The sequence below is a fragment of the Carettochelys insculpta genome, chromosome 6, assembly GCF_033958435.1.
Source record: "Carettochelys insculpta isolate YL-2023 chromosome 6, ASM3395843v1, whole genome shotgun sequence".
Taxonomy (NCBI): Eukaryota; Metazoa; Chordata; order Testudines; family Carettochelyidae; genus Carettochelys; species Carettochelys insculpta.
Genome location: NC_134142.1, coordinates 30,264,115 through 30,282,623, shown reverse-complemented (window position 1 = coordinate 30,282,623; position 18,509 = coordinate 30,264,115). Strand labels below are relative to the sequence as shown.

General features: G+C 42.7%; 1 protein-coding gene across 3 annotated transcripts in view; it reads left to right on the top strand.

Moving 5' to 3' along the window:
- UNC79 (unc-79 homolog, NALCN channel complex subunit) overlaps positions 1-18,509 on the top strand; it is a 164,108-nt gene that overhangs the window by 106,208 nt on the left and 39,391 nt on the right. For all 3 annotated transcript variants that reach the window (XM_074998751.1, XM_074998750.1, XM_074998752.1), the window contains 8 exons: positions 91-193; positions 2,435-2,575; positions 5,837-5,875; positions 7,701-7,813; positions 7,884-7,969; positions 9,261-9,434; positions 10,554-10,622; positions 11,189-11,299. In XM_074998751.1, coding sequence (XP_074854852.1) covers positions 91-193; positions 2,435-2,575; positions 5,837-5,875; positions 7,701-7,813; positions 7,884-7,969; positions 9,261-9,434; positions 10,554-10,622; positions 11,189-11,299 — 836 coding nt within the window. The remainder of the gene's footprint in view (positions 1-90; positions 194-2,434; positions 2,576-5,836; positions 5,876-7,700; positions 7,814-7,883; positions 7,970-9,260; positions 9,435-10,553; positions 10,623-11,188; positions 11,300-18,509) is intronic.

Genomic DNA, 18,509 nt, shown 5'->3' with positions numbered 1-18,509 from the left:
TACATACATTGCAAAGGCTTTTGTTGTTGTTCACTGATGTTCATTCCAGATTTCCATTTAATATGCTTCTTTTCTTGTAATGGCTTCAAGGTGCCACCAAATCCAGCTTGCTGTCAGCACCCAGTATAGTCAGTATGTTTGTACCAGCACCAGAAGAATTTACTGATGACCAGCCTACTATGATGACTGACAAGTAAGCCAGTTAACATTGCTTTCATATAATTTGGTAGTTAAAAACCACAGAGCTTCAGAATATATTTGGATGGGTCCTGACCTAAGTCCCCAGTAAGCTGCACAGCCACATTAAGCCCTATGCAGGGTCTTAGGGCTGCAGCAGTGAGAGATGCCTCTCCCAAAGCCACCACAGCTGGTATTGAAGTGCCCCTCCCCACTGTCCCTAGCATGGAACTGCTGCAGGCAGGGAAGAGGGGGCTCTCCTCAGTGGTCCCAACAGGGATGAGCCCCTTTCCCAGAGCCTGGAATTCTCTGTGCAGGGGCTAGCAGGGAGGCCAGGAGGTGGGGGGAGCAAAGGGCTCCATGTACCATGCAGCCTTGGTTTCTGTTGCACGGAACTCCTCTAGTTTTTAAGGACTGTAAACAGGGTAAAGACTGTATCCATGGGAAAAAGGATATCTTATTTTTAAGAGGCTTTTTAAATAGTATAGAGATAGGCCTGAACTGGGACCTGCTCTCCAAACCGTGGATATGAATTCATTGCAGTGGTTTTGGATCTGAGTCAGATCCAGTTCCTGAAGAAGTCTCTTTCCTAGATCTGATTTGGAAAAGGTCCAAACTGAAAAAAAGCTTGGGAGAAAATCTGGCATCATGAGGTTTGTGAGAACCATTGACATCTGTGTGAATAGTGTGATGGGAGGAGGCACTTACATGCTAGAGTTTCTGTAGCAGTGGTCAGGAAGTTCATAAATTCCTCTCCCTCACTTATTCTCTTGTTTGGGTAGAAATTTTATGTAGGTAAGTTTTTGGACTTGTTGGGTCTAAAAGCTTTTTGCCTCAAAACTGGGAATGGTTTTTATTTGTTTGGCCTTAATCAAACTCAAGACCCCTTGCCTTAAGCTCTGACAGACATGGATCTACACACTGCCTGCTTGGCTCATTTTGTTTTTAAAAACTTGATGTAGGAAGGGACTTTTATTAAGCTTGGTTATGTAAATGGATGGAATAATAGTGTATCCACAATTAACAAAGACTTTCATTATGCAATTTAGCTTTTTGTTTTTTGTTTTGTTTTTAACTTTAATGGCTCATTGTAATCCACCAAAAACTTTATTTTTTCTCCTTAAATGAAAGCTATCACTTTTTTTTTTCAAATTGTTATGGCTTTTCCATTGCAGTGTAAATCCATGACTGTAAATCAGCGTCTTGAATACAACTCTCCCCACTCCATTGCTGTTTTTCACTTATATGTTTTTTCTGTAAAAGGATCTTAAGTATCTTTTATCAATATTCATTCTTTGATACAAATCCTGTTAAAGTACTGTAATTAAATACCATGGTACTTGTTTTATGGAGTAGTAGCTGGCTTGAAGCTACTTCAGTGGCAGAGCTAGGAATGAAACCCAAGAGTTGTGGTTTTCAGGTCTGTGCTTTTGCGATGAGACCAATTTTCAAGATGTTTACTAGAGAAGGGGAAGGTTTTTGTGTAAGTCTTCAGTGACACTGGAACTTATGTTGTATAAAGGCTAAACACCCCAAAAAGTGGGCGTATTTCATGCATCTCCTTTGGCGCCTTTCCAAAAGCTTTGGCATCAGATGCCCAACCGGATGAGATTGATTTTCATAACCTTGCTAGCATCTCCTCCTGCTGTTGAAATGCAAAGGGAAGAAAATTGCCTGTAGAATCCCATTAAGTTAAAATATCACATCTGTTGGAGTCATTAGCAACTGGTTGATCAAATTATCCAAGTCTCCCCATTGGGCGGAGATGTGCCAGCTTCCCAGGTTCGTTTCTCTTTTCATATGGCTTTAAGACCCTGCCTTATCTCTCTTGCAGCTATCTCCCTTATGATTAGAAGTTACAAAGCTATTTCAGAGTTTTCAGAGTTCTCACTTAGTGTTGCAAGAGGCAGCAATTTGCTGGGAAAAGTGGTTTGAAACAGAAAGAGACATCCCTAAAAATAAAGGTTATCTCTGGGCCTCCTCCTCACACAAAACTCATATTGTTTCCTCTTTCCAACCTATTACTACAGCTGGAATCTGATCTCGTCAGAGTACTGCTTTATTGCTGATCGACACAAGGCACAGATTGGAATAACTGGTCACTTGCCAAGGATCAGCATTGCCTGTCCACGTAGCTAGTGAAAACTGCTTTGTGTCCAGTAATCTATTCACTTAGCCATAAAAAGGTCCATGTAACATGGATGCTCCTAATTAATTGAACAAGTAACATTAATTTTAAATAACTTTTTCCTTGCAGGTGCCATGATTGTGGGGCTATCCTCGAAGAGTATGATGAAGAAACGCTAGGTCTGGCCATAGTTGTCCTCTCTACATTTATTCACCTCAGCCCAGATTTGGCTGCTCCTTTGTTACTGGATATCATGCAGTCTGTAGGAAGGTAACATTCTGACCTCTCTTGCTTTCTCTTTATAATAGAAGGAAGTTCTTGTGCTCTCAAGTTGTGATGAATTCTCTAGGAGAACTGAATGGGATGTCCTAAGGCATATAGGTAGACAATATTTGAAGCAGGTGGGTCTTGACACTAGAGAAGGGGGGCAGTGCTCTACCCATCAGTCTAGTACACCATGCCCTGGACAGTGGTATTGGGGTTTTGAGGTGGTGCCTCTTTTTTAGTGGTTATTGCTGTATCATTGAAAAATGGCAGCCTATAATGAAGGTGATGTCGAGCATGATAGATTGCACTAGATCCCATCACACTTGCCTCCTTGGAACATACTGTGAGTCACAGATGGGTTGGAGTCCACATAGTGAGCTGAGGTCAGAGGGATCAAGGGTCAGTAAGCAAAAGTCTGGGTCACAGTCAGGGCAGGGTTGGAGACTGGAGATCAGAGGAAGTATGTGGCTGAAGGAGGGTGGTAAAAACATAGTAGATGCTAACTTTATGAGTTGCTGGAGAATGCTTGACCCTGCTTTGCCCAAGGCCTTGTTCCTGAAGCATCTGCTCCTGTCTTGTCTGTTCTACCTCACACTCCATCCCTCCCCTATTATGCCCTTTCCCCAAAGTGTTTCCTACCGCCACTTCTCCCTGTGCCTCCTGCACACTGTTGAACAGCTAATCCAGAGTGGGTGGGAGGTGCTGGGAGGGAGGCAGAGAAGCTGATCCAAGAGGCTGCCAATGGGTGCTGATCTCCCACTGTTTTTTCCTGTGGATGCTCTAGGGCGGAAGTCAGCACTTATGGATAGGAATTGGAGTCAGACTGGAGACTGGGAAATGAGATGAGATCTGGAATCACAGCAAGCCCGAAGTCTGGGGCACCCTCCAAGTATAAATAGAGTGGTTGGCCTATCAGAGGGCCATGGGATAGCATCACTCTGTCTCTCTTGGGTGGAACTTCCTGTGGTGCCTGCTCTCCCCAGTTCCTCCTGGGTGAGGCTATAGGGACTCCTAGTGGCACAGCAGGTGTATCAGCTATTGTATCATCTGCAGATCTGGATTTTAGTCCCTGTGTCCTTATGCTGCTAGAAGTTTTCCCTGCTGCTTCCTCCTGTTACTGGGACTTTTCCTTACCACAGGGAGCTGCCAGGTGTCAGGGAGTGGCTCCAGCAGGTCCGTGTGGTAATGAAAAGCTTCAGCAGCAGGGCAGTATGCTGCTAAAAACAGCAGTGTAGCTATGGAAGGCTTGGGAATCTAAGGGCCACATAGAGTATGTATCATCCACTGGTGTGCCTTTACTCCACTTGCTTAGGTAATGCCTTGCTATCTGCACTGATGTGTACGTCCATGCAAGGGTCACCCACAGTGTTTGTAATCTGTGCCACCATAAGGAGTGAATAGTGCAGGCATAGCCTAAGCATGTTTATTTGGAATATCTGCACCTAGCTGAAATTCTACTGCTGCTAAAGAATATTCTGCTGTGTTCATAATGTTCATGCATCAGAGAGGTAGCTGTGTTAGTCTGTAGCTTCAAGAACAACAAAAAGTCTTGTGGCACCTTATAGACTAACAGATATTTTGGAGCATAAGCTTTCGTGGGCAAAGACCCGCTTCATCAGATGCAACTGCAATGTTCATGTAGGTCATGCTCCATTACCTGAAATCTGGTGTGCTCCCAAGTGCTAGGGATCAGGTGCTCTGGTCAACAAAAGCTGTTTTGTGCTATGAAGCCTTGTGCAGAGATGATCGTGGGAGAATTCTCCATGTATGGAGAATTCTGCGCTAGCAGAAAGCTAGTGGACAGGGCACCTGTTCAGCTGCTTACACAACCCACAGCATAAGAGGGAAGAAGGGTTTCTGTCTGGGGTATTCCAGGCATGGTGCTTGGGCAGGAAGAGATGTGGTGACACTGAAGCAGAGCTCTTTTATATTTGATTCTCCACTGCCATAAAACTTCTTAAATGGAAACTACTCCCCTACAGCTTTAATTTGTGCAAGGGGTTTGTGGTCAAGGATCCTGAAACTGCAGCTGACTTCCTGTAGCCCTCGCTCTCCTCTATGTTTGAACTCCACTTGAAGATAGCAGAGAATCAAGCCCTCCATTTCCATTAACTCTGAGGGTGCAGTTCCCTGCTGTCAGTGTTAATGAACTCTGGAGGAGGTAGTGTTTCCAATCTAGACTGATCCTACTTGTTACTCATAAATATAGCACTAATAGGGCCAGTGAGAAGCCATGAACAATTAAGCTCCTGATGATTAGTTATCAAAGCATGAGGGGCGGGGGATGTGGTAAGATTTTCCTCACTGAAGTGGAAATACTGTCTCTTCAGTGAAACACAGCTGAGTCTGTTAGTGAAGCAGAGTGTGTACAAACTGAGGCATTCTAGTATGGTGTATTTACTTTGTCATTTCCTAGCATAGAGTCCCAGTCATCAGCATGTTTTACTAATCAGGGTGCAGTTATGGGTCCACGAAGGAATTGCTTTGAATATATGCAGACGAAAGTACATTGCCCCTAGAAGTAGATCTGGGCCTGAATACATTCAGTTGGCCTCAGTGTACTTGCTCTTACATTCATATTAAGTTCTCTCTTTTGCTGAGCTTATTTTTGTGTGTCCGAGGGTACACTGCTCCCTTATATCCAGTCCATTAACACAGATGATATTTATGCCTATGCATTCCAAGTAAATTACTTGGTCTTTTACTTTGTAGAGATGATAGTGTTGTCTGACGTTTAGAACAGAGGACTTGGCACCAGGAGACCCATGGTCTAGGGTAAAATTTACAGATTACCTAGGTGACTCAAGGACAGATTGTCAAAGATATTTGGGAGGTTTAAATATGCAGTTAGCGGCATAATGGGATTTTTGAAAGTAGGCCTTACTCCTATTGATTTCAGTTAGCATACAGTTCCTACACCATCCAAGCACGTTTCTGCTCTCCAGGTTGCCCAGGGTGAGTAGTTGTGCTTGATGTATGAGTACAAGATTCTTTCATTTTCATTATGGTGATAAGAGAGGGCAAACAAAATTTGTCAGAGCTGGCAAATATTTATGACAATATTGCAAAATGAGCTTTGACTTTTACCCTTTACAAAAATGAATTTAGGAGTCCACTGTGCATCTGATCAAAAGATCTCATGTGACCTTTACAAAATATTCTGAAAAACTATGTGCTAAATTGCACTGGTAATTGTATTGGGTTGATTAAAAATATAATGAAAGACTCTTACGTATGACTTGCTGTTTTTGCTGTTTACTCCAGGTTGGCATCAAGTACCTGTTTTTCTAATCAAGCAGAAAGGTACAGTAATCAAAAAAGTTTCCTACATATATAAATAAAGGATCAAATCCTATCATTTTTTGATGTGGTACAAATCTTTCGTGTTTTCTAATGATGGCTGTGGACCAAATAGCCTAGATCCAAACCTCCTTGAACTTTGGAAAAATTCAGGCCTGGATCACGGGTGAAATCTTGGCTCTTTTAAAGTCAAAGACAAAACTCCCATTGATTTATGGATCCTAGATTTCACTCTGGACCGTAGCTCACTTTTGTGGCTGATTTTATTTATCGTTTTCCCATTACACTGGTGAATAAAATTTGTGGCCCTGGGAAAGGTTTTCGTCCGTATGCTTTAACTAAGTCAGTCATCCATAACTCTGTGGAATACCTACTGGTGATGTCCCATCATGCAAATAGACTCTGTCCTTCTACATGGCATCATATGGGCTGTATTTATTTTTGGAAATCATAAAAAATATTGTTTTGCTTAATTCGTTAGTGATTGGAAAGTGCTTTTAAATCTTTGGCTGGAAGATATTAGAGAGGATCCAGTCACTTGCCTGAGGAAAAGGATCTTTGAGAAGAGGGACATCTATCCCAAAGCAAAGTTCCTTGTATAGTGTGCAGTGGTTGTTTCAGCACTACTGTATACATGTGAACCCAGGACAACATACAAGTGTCATTTGAAGGCATTTGAACAATATCATCAATGATGCCTTAGGAGAATCCTAAATATCTCTTGGGAGGATAGGCATACAAACACTAATGTCTTGGAAGAGTCAAACATGACCAGCATTGAAGCAATTATCATTCATCAACAGCTTGGTTTTATTGGTCATGTGGATTTCACGTCTGATCAGCACCTCCCAAAAACAGATTCTGTTTTCCAGATTGAGGGAAGGACAGAGGAGTATTGGGGGCGAGTGAAAGTGATACAAGGACATGCTGAAGGCACACTTGAAAAAGTGCAGTATAGGTATCGATACTTGGGAGAATGTTGCCCAAGACTGTCCCCTGTGGAGAACAGTAATCCATGAGGGGGTGGTGCAATTGAAGAGGTCCTGCTGCAGTGCAGATGAGGGGAGGTGGAGAAGAAGAAAAGAGCATGAAAAACTGCCCTGCACCCCTCCAGCAGCTACCAATACAGGCTCCTTCTGTGATAACACTTGTGGCTGCGGAATTGGGCTGATCAGTCATCAATGGACTTACAAATAGAAGGGTGACATGAAAATGTCCTACTCATTGTCGGCTGACTGCCAAGATAAGCTTTATAGAATCTTGCAGCCAGGTATAGATGTCTTTGAGGCAGCAGATTCTGTATATCTGAAATAAGAGACTTTTGCTGTTGACTTCAGTGATATCAGGGTTAGGCTTCAGATCCTGAAGAATCAGTGGCAACAAACAAGCAAGCAAAACCTTCCTGGCACTTAGTGGAGAATCAGGAAAAGTTAAACCAACTATTTAGGCCGGAATTAAACACTGACATTTCTGCACTTGCATAACTTAAACTATGTGAATAATGCTGAAAATTAAGGTCATGTCTACATCCTTTGCTGGATCAGGACCTTTCCTAGAGCACTCAGAAGGGCCTGGGTTTTATTCTCAGCTCTGCCATAAGCCTGTTGGGTGATCTTGGGACATCACCTCATGCCTCAGTTTCTCTATCTGTGAAATGATGATAATGATACTGGCCTCGTTTGTGGTCTGTTAATGAACAGTGCTTTATAAGAGCTATGTGTTATTATTACTGCCTTCTTGTATTCATAACTGAATTTATCTTCATCTGTTACTAAAGAGAGAGAAGTTTCCTAATGGATGAAAAATATTCTGTTTCCCTTCATTTCAGCATGATGGTCCCTGGTAATGCTGCTGGTGTAGCTAAGCAGTTCCTCCGTTGCATTTTCCATCAGCTGGCTCCCAATGGTATACTACCACAGCTGTTCCAGAGCAATATCAAAGGTAAAGTACATTCCTGCCGCTGTCATCTCTACACCAACAGTTTATAAAATGATGTTCTTCTGATTTTCAGATGGAAGTTTTTTACGGACCTTGGCTACATCCCTTATGGACTTCAGTGAGCTGAGCTCTATAGCTGCACTGAGCCAACTACTAGAGGTATGTTCACACTAAGGCTGATTGCATTAGGGTCTATCAAGTATATCTTTCCGTCCTCTTCCAATATACTACTCTTGGTCATACTTCATTGAAAGCAATGAAAATATTTGCATCAACTTACATGGAAGCATGGTCAAGCCATAATATCCTTCTCTATGTTCTGTCAGAGTTTTGACATCACTTCTCCTGCCAGCTAATGGTGCCTCCCTTCTTCTTGATGCTGTAGGCCCTTCCATTCCCTGGCACTGACTCCATTTCTGTCCATGGTTCCTGTTATAGTTCTGTTGCTGCCTGTCAAACCATTGCTCCTTTGTATGTAATAGCAATTCCATCTCTACAGTCCTGTGGTATTCCTGGAGGTTGAAGTCTAGTCTCTCTGCTTGTTCTGCTTCTCCTCCCAGCTTAGCTTGTCACTACTGCAGGTCTTAGTTCCAGGCTGCTGCAGTGGCTCTGCCTGCTCTGGGGAAAGCAAACGTGTCTCTTGATCCAAAGATGCTTTTACTATACCACAATGCAGGTTCCAGGGTAGGCTTACGGGACCCTGGAACCTGCAGAGAGCATATCAAAAGCTTCTCTGAATCAAGAAACACTGATGTGGCTTTTCCATGCTGCCATGAGGCTCCTCCAAGAAAGTCAAGGATGTGGCTAGGCTGGCCCAGAGCACTTCCAGTGAGGTGAGGAGTAGTACTTGGGGCTTCTTTGAGTGGGGCAGGGGCTTGTGACCCTGGCCAAAGGAGTGGGGCAAGAGTCCGACTGATTGCTGCCCTGAGGCACAGAATTGCTATCACTGTATCTGCTCGCTTCTGCACTGATAGTCATGTGTACATATCTTCCTGGAACACGGGGATTGCTTCTTTTCCTTTCAGTAGCTGTCCTACAAGCAGAGATTTTGACAGTATGTTAGGCGTGCTTACATCTTCTTAGGCCAGCCACTAGAGACTAAAACAATTTCAGTCTGATCAACACTTAAAGAAGTCTGGCATGCCTTCTAATACAGTAAAATGATAGCTGTGTACCCAAGAGTGTTTGTCGCACATAGGCTGATGGGTCAAAGAAATGCTGGTGTCTGGTTCTTCATGGACATGTCTTTCAGTTGTCTAAAGTTGAATCTGGGAATATGATGGTCAGTGTCATACTTTATCAGCTGTCAAGGCTGTAGAAAAGCAACATACTTCAAAACATTTGTGGGAGAAGATGGAAATGGCACTGTTTGTCTGATCCCAGATACTGTAAATGTGATTTAAAATATTGCTTAGAGGAGTTATTTTCTGGTGGTACTTTTGTTTTCTAGGGTTTAAACAACAAAAAAAACTTGCCAGCTGGGGGCGCAATGCTACGGTGTTTGGAAAACATTGCTACATTTATGGAAGCCTTGCCAATGGATTCTCCTAGTAACCTCTGGACCACAATTAGTAACCAGTTTCAGACTTTCTTTACCAAACTGCCTTTTGTTTTGCCTCTTAAGGTACGATGTATGTTATGCTGTTATAAGAGTAATTTGTAACTGTTAGGCGACTGTGCTACCATTTGCTAGGGCATGTGCAAAAAGTTTGAAAGTTCATGGAGTAGAGATGCGGAGCCTAGTTTGTTATACTGTGTTGTAAATTATCTAACATTTCCAGAAGTTCAGGTTGTACTGAATGACCAGTCCATCCTATTGGCAAAAGCCTTCATCTGGTAGCCACCAAAACTATGTCTGGGGAATATTTTTCTCCTCTTCCATATCCTGTCTGTATCAGGTTAGGATAATAAATTAGTGATAATAAACATTCTTGGCAATAAAAAGTCCATTCAGTTTTTTCTCCTTAAGAAAGAAATACATTTTAGTAGTCCTTACGATCTGCTGTGCTGAATCATGAATGCTGTGGTAGGTAGCCAATAGGGAATACTAAGATTAATTTTATTTGTTTATAATTCGTTGCTTAAAAAATGAAACAACATGCAAGACCTGGATGTCTCTTTGCTTGTCCAGAGGTTGGCATTGTGGCAGAAGTCAACCATTGAGCTGGGCTGTGGGGAGGAAGATTCCAGAGGGATTTACATAGAACAGATTATGCAGATGGAAGCTTTATCATCATTCCTGCAGAACCCCTGTGCAGTGGGGAAATCCCCCTTTCAAGGGACTCCCCTGGAGCTGCTGTGGCCAGAGAAGTTTTTGATATCGCAGTTCCTGAAGCACTAATCTGCCATGGGGCAGAGAGAGACCCTGGGACCAGAGCAGATACAGTAGCACAGAGCCCTGGGCTCCGGGTAATGACCCAGGAAAATTATTCCATACTAAACATATTCTGTTGGTTTGGAAAAGTGTGGGGATTTTCTGTTCTACAGAGGGTGTCAGCATCCTTGACATTCGAGCTGGGGTCAATGCCACAAGCCAAGGCTTACAGTGATTTCTTCCTCTCAAGCCTTCTCCTGGGGGCTTTATTCCTGGAGCAGGCAGTGCAATCCATGTTGTTTTATTGGCAGCATCCCGTTAAAGATAATTTAGAAATGTTAGTTTTCCGTCTTCACCTATTGTATGTTTACATGTTACCACTAAGAACTAGAGGTGTACAGACCGATACTAATTTTTCTCTTTCCACAGTGTTCTTTAGATTCCAGTTTGAGAATAATGATTTGCCTGTTGAAGATACCTACCACTAGTGCCACCAGGGTAAGTTCCTGAAATACTCAACCCTGCTCCAACAGAGTTATCTATCCTTTACTGTGCTACAGATTTGTTTCTTATTCTCTAGTTAGAAAAGTATTATAGGTGGGCATGAGAATTTGTTGTTCAGTGTTCTTTAGGGAATGACAGGAACTTCCAGAACCTGTCCCAGGAGTGTGTAGGTGTGGATGTATGCCTTCCTAAAGGTTAGATGTTTTTCTAAAACACCTCTAATGATAAACTTTCCCAGAGCCTGATCCTGCAATCCATGCACCAGGGCAACTTCTGGGAGCTCAGTGGGAGGTCAGTCTTGATAAGAACTACCTGTTTTGATATCAAGTATGCGCTGGGTTAGATGTGAAAATCTGTTTTCTATTCTTTCATTTCTGATTTGTTTTAACATGAAGACGTGCCAGAATGACCTTTTGTCTGAAATGGGGTAGACTGCAGCAATGTATAACCCATGTTACAAATAAAGATTCTGTTTCATTAAAACTTTTCAGAATTGGAATGTTATTTATTTTGTCAAACGTTTCAGTTATTGCTTTCCCTGAAATCATATTTCATTGCAGAGTCTTCTTGAGCCATTTTCAAAGTTACTAAGCTTTGTCATTCAGAATGCTGTCTTCACTCTGGCCTACTTGGTAGAACTGTGCGGCCTGTGCTACCGAGCCTTCACTAAGGTAATGCTGAGTTAATGATTTTCCTTTGGACGCCTGAAAAGAGGAAGAAAAATGATTGGTTACCTCAAGTAGGAAATGCATAGGTAAAAGCTGAAATCATTGTCCAGTCTCAGTCAAATAAGCAGCTTTAATACAAGTTGAACCTCTCTAATCCGGAATTTTCTCATCCAGCAGTGTCCATAATCTGGCATGATTTTAGTTAGCCAGAATACCAATTGTCTTGGGTGTGGCCAAGTTTCCCGTGATCCCATAAAGTATGTTTATAGCCATCTGTCCTGACTCTCAGTGTACTGTGCTGTTATTTAACTGTAATTTGCCCCTGAATGTTTTCTAAGAGCGCAGTAAGCAGTGGAAGTGTTGGTATTGTGCTAGACAATATTGACCTCCAATAGTCTGGCATATCGTTTCATCTGACACCGGTCAGGTGCCAAGGTTGCCAGATGAGAGAGGTTCAACCTATATAGCTTGACTAGTCTGTAGTTAGGTTGATGCGGTGCTTATTGGTAATATCGATTTTCATATTTTGGGTACAGGCACAAATAAAGAGAACTTGCTGTAGAGGTTGTGAGAACAGGATCACATAAGACACGCCTTTTATGTCTTTGATTCTTCACTCCTGTATAGTTCATGTCTGGCATTTGAGCATGATTTAAAAATAAGTGAGAAAACGTGAATCTCTTTACATACCCTTAGCATGTGTGTTCACACATCTCTGGCAGTCAAAAAATCATTGTTAGAATGATTTTGTAAAGTTTTCTTATAATCTGAAATGACAGTGAAACTTCAGGGAATTGGAATTTGTCAGTGACACCAAGATGAAATCTTGCAAAAAGTTGCTATTCCTAGTGACAACATATGGACCTTTGTTTTATTTCTCATGGAAAAGATAGAATTTATGAAGGAGGAGTACATATATCTGGGAGCTCCTGTCCGGGCATTAGAAAGAATAACTCCAAGACTGTTGTATATGCCGTAAAGGTCAGAAGGATGGATCGTGTGGAATAGAGTCCGGAGTGTGGAGTTGGTTCCCGCTCTGCCTTAAATTTCCTGTGTGACCTTAGTTGTTATTTAAAACCTCTGTGCCTTGCCGTGATGAGATGCCACTCACCACTGCATTATGCTGTCATGGGGATTAACTCAGTTCCCTGGCATCCTCTTCATGATGCAGACCTCTGGCTGTGCCACACTGTGTACTCCCCTGCTTCTGGGGGAAGGTGCTGCAGTTCAATGGACCAGCCACTTCCTCGATGGCAAGTGGAGGTGGAGAGGAGGACCCAGGCCTGCCCAGTACTCTTGGTCCATGGACTCTGTAGAAAGTTATCCATGTCCCCTACAACCTCTCAGTTTACTTCCCTGGGATACTTTCTCCCAGCCCCAGTTCCGCTTTCAATTATCTCAGGGTATCAGTGTGCCAGCAATCCTGCACATCACTGCTCTGTCCAAGGTGCTAGCTTTCCTCCTCCTTTAAACTACATCTCCCTCCTCAGGCTTGACAGACCAACTGAACCTGCCCACCCAGCCTCCATCATTATACGGACCTGTCAGGCCCAGATTGGTGTCCCTCATAGCCCCTCTCATATTGACTGCCTAGGGCTCCATTAAACCTTTATAACCCAGTATGGGGCAGATGCACCATCACACTTACTTTTCCAGTCTTTATAATGAGAGCTTTGATACTTTACCACCACACAGAATGTTCTAAGGCTGAATTTAGGTACTGGAATATATAGGGAGCAAGGCTTTTTTAATGTCGGTAAGTGCTGGTACTGCATGCTGGCATCTCCTCACCAGGGTTCCCATAGCTGGGGCTGCCAGTGGGGCTCAGTGCCCCCAGCTGGCTCCCAGCTACAGGGCTTCCAGAGCTGCAGCCCTGCAGCAGCATGGGGTGAGGAGCCGGAGCCCCTGCCAGCCCTGCAGCAGCATGGGTCTGGGAGCCGGAGTCCCCAGCAGTCCTGCAGCAGTGCGTGGGTCTTGGAGCCAGAGTCCATGCGCTGAGCAGGGCTGGGAGCTGGAACCCACCACTCCCTGCTCTGTCAGCCCCAGCTGGGGAACCCCCCGGCCAAGGAGGGTGTGTGTGTGTGGGAGACAAAGAGCCGTACTGGCTCCTCCTCTTTTTTATTTATTTATTTATTTATTTAATTTTTACAGAAAAAGCACTGACAGAGAGGATAAATTCCTACCATTTCTTAAAATGAGAAACTACCTGAAAGTCTTTGTCTTGGCACTATCACAGCACAGTTGAATTATTTTTTGTTTGGTCCACAATAAAACCATTTATCAGAGCAACGAAAGCAAATCATGTAGTGTATGAAATATCTGGGTCCCCCATACACACACTATCACCACCTCGACTTCAGTTATTTCAATTAAATTCTGTTTCTGGTATGAATCTAGGTTAACATTCTATCACTTATTTTTCCCAGTCACATATTCTAAGAATATATTAACAGCTTAATCACAAACAGGAAGCTTGGATTATATCTTCTTGTGAAAATTCATGCGTAAATTTGTTAATGCAAACTGGTGACCCAGAAATGGATGATTAGCAAACGTTTCACTGTAATTGATACCCGGAAAATGCTTCATTTAGTAGAACTTCACACTACATTGTCCTTGTTATTGCTGAATTTTTACCATCTGTTTTGCATTAGAATTAGCAAATTTATGACTGTTCTTAGGAGAAGTTTACCAGTTCAGCTCTCTGGGTTTCTTACATTGGAAATCCCTATCATCTAAAGGACTAATTTCTCTGATAGAATAGCAAACATGACTGCATGCTGGACACAGTACTATTTGTGAGCCCTGAAACTATTCAGATTCATTTGTTGTGAATCTTTATTGTCTCTTCTGGAATCAACCATAGCAGCACAGGTGTATGCTATGAGGTATGCAATGTTGTTTTAGCTGTGGTAGCCCCTGGATGCTAGAGACAAAGGCTACGTCTACACGTGCCCCAAACTTTGAAATGGCCATGCAAATGGCCATTTCGAAGTTTACTAATGAAGCGCTGAAATGCATATTCAGTGCTTTATTAGCATGCGGGCTGCCGCGGCACTTCGAAATTGATGGGCCTTGCCGCTGCGCGGCGCGTCCAGACGGGGCTCCTTTTCGAAAGGACTCCGGCTACTTCTAAGTCCCCTTATTTGATGGGAATAAGGGGACTTAGAAGTAGCCGGAGTCCTTTCGAAAAGGAGCCCCGTCTGGACACGCTGCGCGGCGGCAATTTCGAAGCGCCGTGGCAGCTCGCGTGCTAATGAAGCGCTGAATATGCATTTCAGCGCTTCATTAGTAAACTTCGAAATGGCCATTTGCATGGCCATTTCGAAGTTTGGGGCACGTGTAGACACGGCCAAAGTGGGTGATGCAATATCTTTTATTGGACCAGGTTGTGTTGTAGAGAGAGAGAGAGAGAGAGAAGCTTTCAAGTTACAGAGAGTTCTTTTTCAGGTCTGATAAAGGTCCTCGGAACATAAGGGTTTTTATTTCAAATGAATGCATTCATAAGAATGACAAAAACAAATGCTCACCTGTTGGTGAGTGGTTTCATAAAACAATTCATCTGTATCTGACCTATCAGTCCTCATTCTCAAAGGAAACCTGCACCAGCATTTTTAAAAGATGAGCATGGGAGCTTAAATTCATAACTTTGCTAGACACTGAAACCCTTGAAGAAAATAGAGATACTGGATTTATTGCAACAATCTGTAACCCACTAAATCTGCCCTTTTTTCTCCTATGATTGCAGTGTTGTTAATGAGCCTTTCTACCTTGAGTGGTCCCTTAGAAGGTATGCTACCTATCTGTGCTAAACAGTCTATTCTATCTTGTACTTAGATGTGATGCTCAGAGTACTTTTCCTAGACCTGAATAAGAGATCTGTGAAGCTAACAAGGTTGTCTTTCACACCAACAGAAGTAGGTCCAATAAAAGATGTTATTTCATTTACCTTATCTCTCTTATGCCATGGTCTGTTATTTATCTCTTTCCAAAGAGGGATGCATTCCCCAACAACATGCATTTTAGGTTATGTCTGAATTGCAGGCTGCTGCTGGCACCCTGGAGGTCTCCCGACAGAAGACTGCTGATCCAGGAGCCTTCTGCTGACATCCTCGTCATACTCGTTCTATGAGGAGGAAGGGATGTGTGGCAGAGGGTGTCTTCCCAACATTTGGCCATGTGAAGAAGGGTCAGCCTCTTCCAATAGAACTGTTGGCAGGAGATACACAAGTTCATCGCATAATTTGCGTATCTTTTGCCAACAGAGCTCTTTAATCTAGACATAGGCTATGTCTACACTAGACCCAGAACTTCGAAAGGGGCATGATAATGAACGTAATCGAAAGATGCTAATGAGGCACTGTCATGAATATGCAACACCTGATCAGTATAATGGCAGCTGTGGCACTTTGAAAGTGCTGCTTTTGATCACTTGTGGCTTGTTTACAAGGGGTCCTTTTCAAAAGGACCCCAAGCACTTTAATGTGCCATGGCTGCAATTATGCTAATGAGGTGCTGCATATTCATGACAGCACCTCATTAGCATCTTTTGATTAGGTGCATTGTCATGCCCCTTTTGAAGTTCTGGGACTGGTGTAGACATAGCCATAGCCTTTAGAGGTCAAAGTTCTGGAAGCGGTCTATGTTTTTTTATCCAACATTTTCCTAATCCTATGTAGGAAAAATTGCCCAGTTTCTCTTGCCTTTATCTGCCCTGGGACTCACATCAATCTCATATTTTCTTATCTGAGTTTATTTTTCATGTCACCAATCTGATTTGACAGTGCCAATGGTGCTCTCATGTTAATAGCTTTGCATTTGAGGATTGTAATTTCAATATCTTCAGTTTCTCTGTCTCTTCAAGTCTTAAGTGGATACTTCGTGGACTTTTTAATCTCTTGCAGCCACTGAAGTTTGAACTCCAATGTGGCCTTTTATGAACATTTATAGGGCTCATACTAAGTAAATGTGGCATTCATTAAGACAAGACATCATCTTGCTATTGAAATTTTGTGAGCAAATTATAGTGTGCCAAGTCCTCAACTGTCATAATTTAGCGTTACTCCACTGAAGTAACAGAAAAATCAAGTTTGCTTTTCTGGCTTGTTTTGTGAGTTATGGATTGTTCTGATAAAGAACAGAATATATTTTGAGGACTTTTTGTTTTGAGTAAGGCTGATTAGAATTAGTGACAGGTACAGTTACAAAGTTTCCACACCTATGACTCTCCAAGGTCACCGTGTCCACACATGCATGCTGCTTGCCAGCAGCAAGTTGTGCTAAACAGCCTTTCCTTACGTAGGCCCACTGCATTTGTGGAGGGAGTGAGCTTTAGATAGACCAAAGTTGAACAGAGCTGAATGCCAATCACATTTATGCTAATTTTACACTAATGTAACAGGATTGTGCCTTGTTTTCTTTTACACTAAGGTACCTTCACACCACTCTGGGTTTAGGTGGGTGTAAATAACACGTATTTCAGAAATACGTTCTCAAATTATGGAAGTTCTCCAGCATATATTTGCCTTGTTTGCATTACTCATGCTAGCGTGGTGTGGTGTTTTGTTTTCCTCTTGTGGCATCTTGCCCATCTAAAGGTTGATGAGTCTGCTACAATTTTGGCTAAATAGCCTTTTGGCTTTTAGCTCGTGCAGTAGAGGCTCCTACAAAATGTCAGAGGACCTAGGTTCAGTTCTGATGACTGTTGGCCTTCCATTTGCATATCATTCACAGATCTCAAAGTGCTTTATGGACCTGGAGGACTAGAGTAAAAGGTAGTAGTTTGGGAGGCAGATTGTGATTCACAGAGACTGTGGTTCCTCCACTCCTTGGGGGGAGGGATCGGATTGAACTGTGCCAGGTCTATGTCCAGAGTGGCATACCCTGCCTGAAGCGGTCTTTAGAAAAACAAGAGTGAGTATCTTTAATTGAACTGACTTCACTTGATGAAAGAGAGAAGCTTTCAAGCTACCCAAAGCTCTTCCTCAGATCAGGAAAGGTGCTGACAGGTGTCACAGCAAAATACAAGATCAGACAGATAGTTTAGCATAATTAGTTAGCATATATTGTGAGGGATCATTCAGAGGTGAAGCGGTTCATAATACACCTTTAGTCATAGGAAAAAAGGGGAATTAGTGGACTCCAGATTGTGGTAATAAGCCATAAATCCACTGTCTCTGTTTCATCTAAGATGTCTAGCAGAGTGCTCTTTGTCTATTTTTTTTCAGGGTTTTATACTGCTGCTCCTTACTTGTAGTATCTTAACGCTTAGCAAATAAAAACAGTAGCAGTTGGAAATCCTCTAGTCTAGTTTATGTAGTCTCTTGTTCTGCTTCCTTTCCAGAGTACAAACTCTGCTTAAGGTATATTTTGTTTGTTGATGATAGCAGATTTGTTTGCTACAGTGTTTCTTTTAAAATTATTACTAGTGTTAATGATTTGGGCTGTGGCCACTGTGACATAGACAAAATTAACAGTGCCTAGAGCTGGTCCGAACATTTTCAGTTAAGTTTCATATAATCAAAATTTGCAGTTTTGGCAAAGCCAAAATATTTTGGCTTCAGCAAGAAGTTTTTTGGGGTGAAGAGAAAAGGGCTGTAGCCTGGTGGTTAGGTCATTGGTGTAAGAAGTGTGGCTTCAAGTCTCTGCTTTCTCTGTGATGATAAACTTCCCTTTGAATCAGGCAGAGCATTGAATGTTGGTCTTCTGCATCCCAGGCCGGTGCCTTATGCCCCCCAGGACAGACACGTCACATGTTTTGACGCCTCTTTCCAAATCGAAAACAGACATTTCAGTGCAATGCCATTGTTCACTAAAATGTTCAAAGACTTTTGGTTTTGTTCCAATGAGGAATGAAAACAGATTTGCAAGCTAGAAGATTGCTGTGGTATGGAACTGCTACGCACTGGCCAGCCCTCCTGTTGTGAGTATCTTTCCTGCCATATTGGCAAGGTGAAGAAGAAGAGCTATGCAGCCTGGAGTGTTGTGGCTGCAGAGCCAAGACTCTTCCCAGTCCCCAGCTCATTCTGCTGGTTTCCCTCTCAGTTCCACTTCCTGCCTTGCATGGCTGCTGTTTACTGAAACCTCACAGGAATTTTGTGTGGTAGAGATGTGTATTTACAGAGGCCATGCAGTGCTTAAGGCCCTGGCTCAATGAACCCTTATGCATGTGCTATTTTATTGACATGAGCAGTCCTATGATCTTCCGATGGGT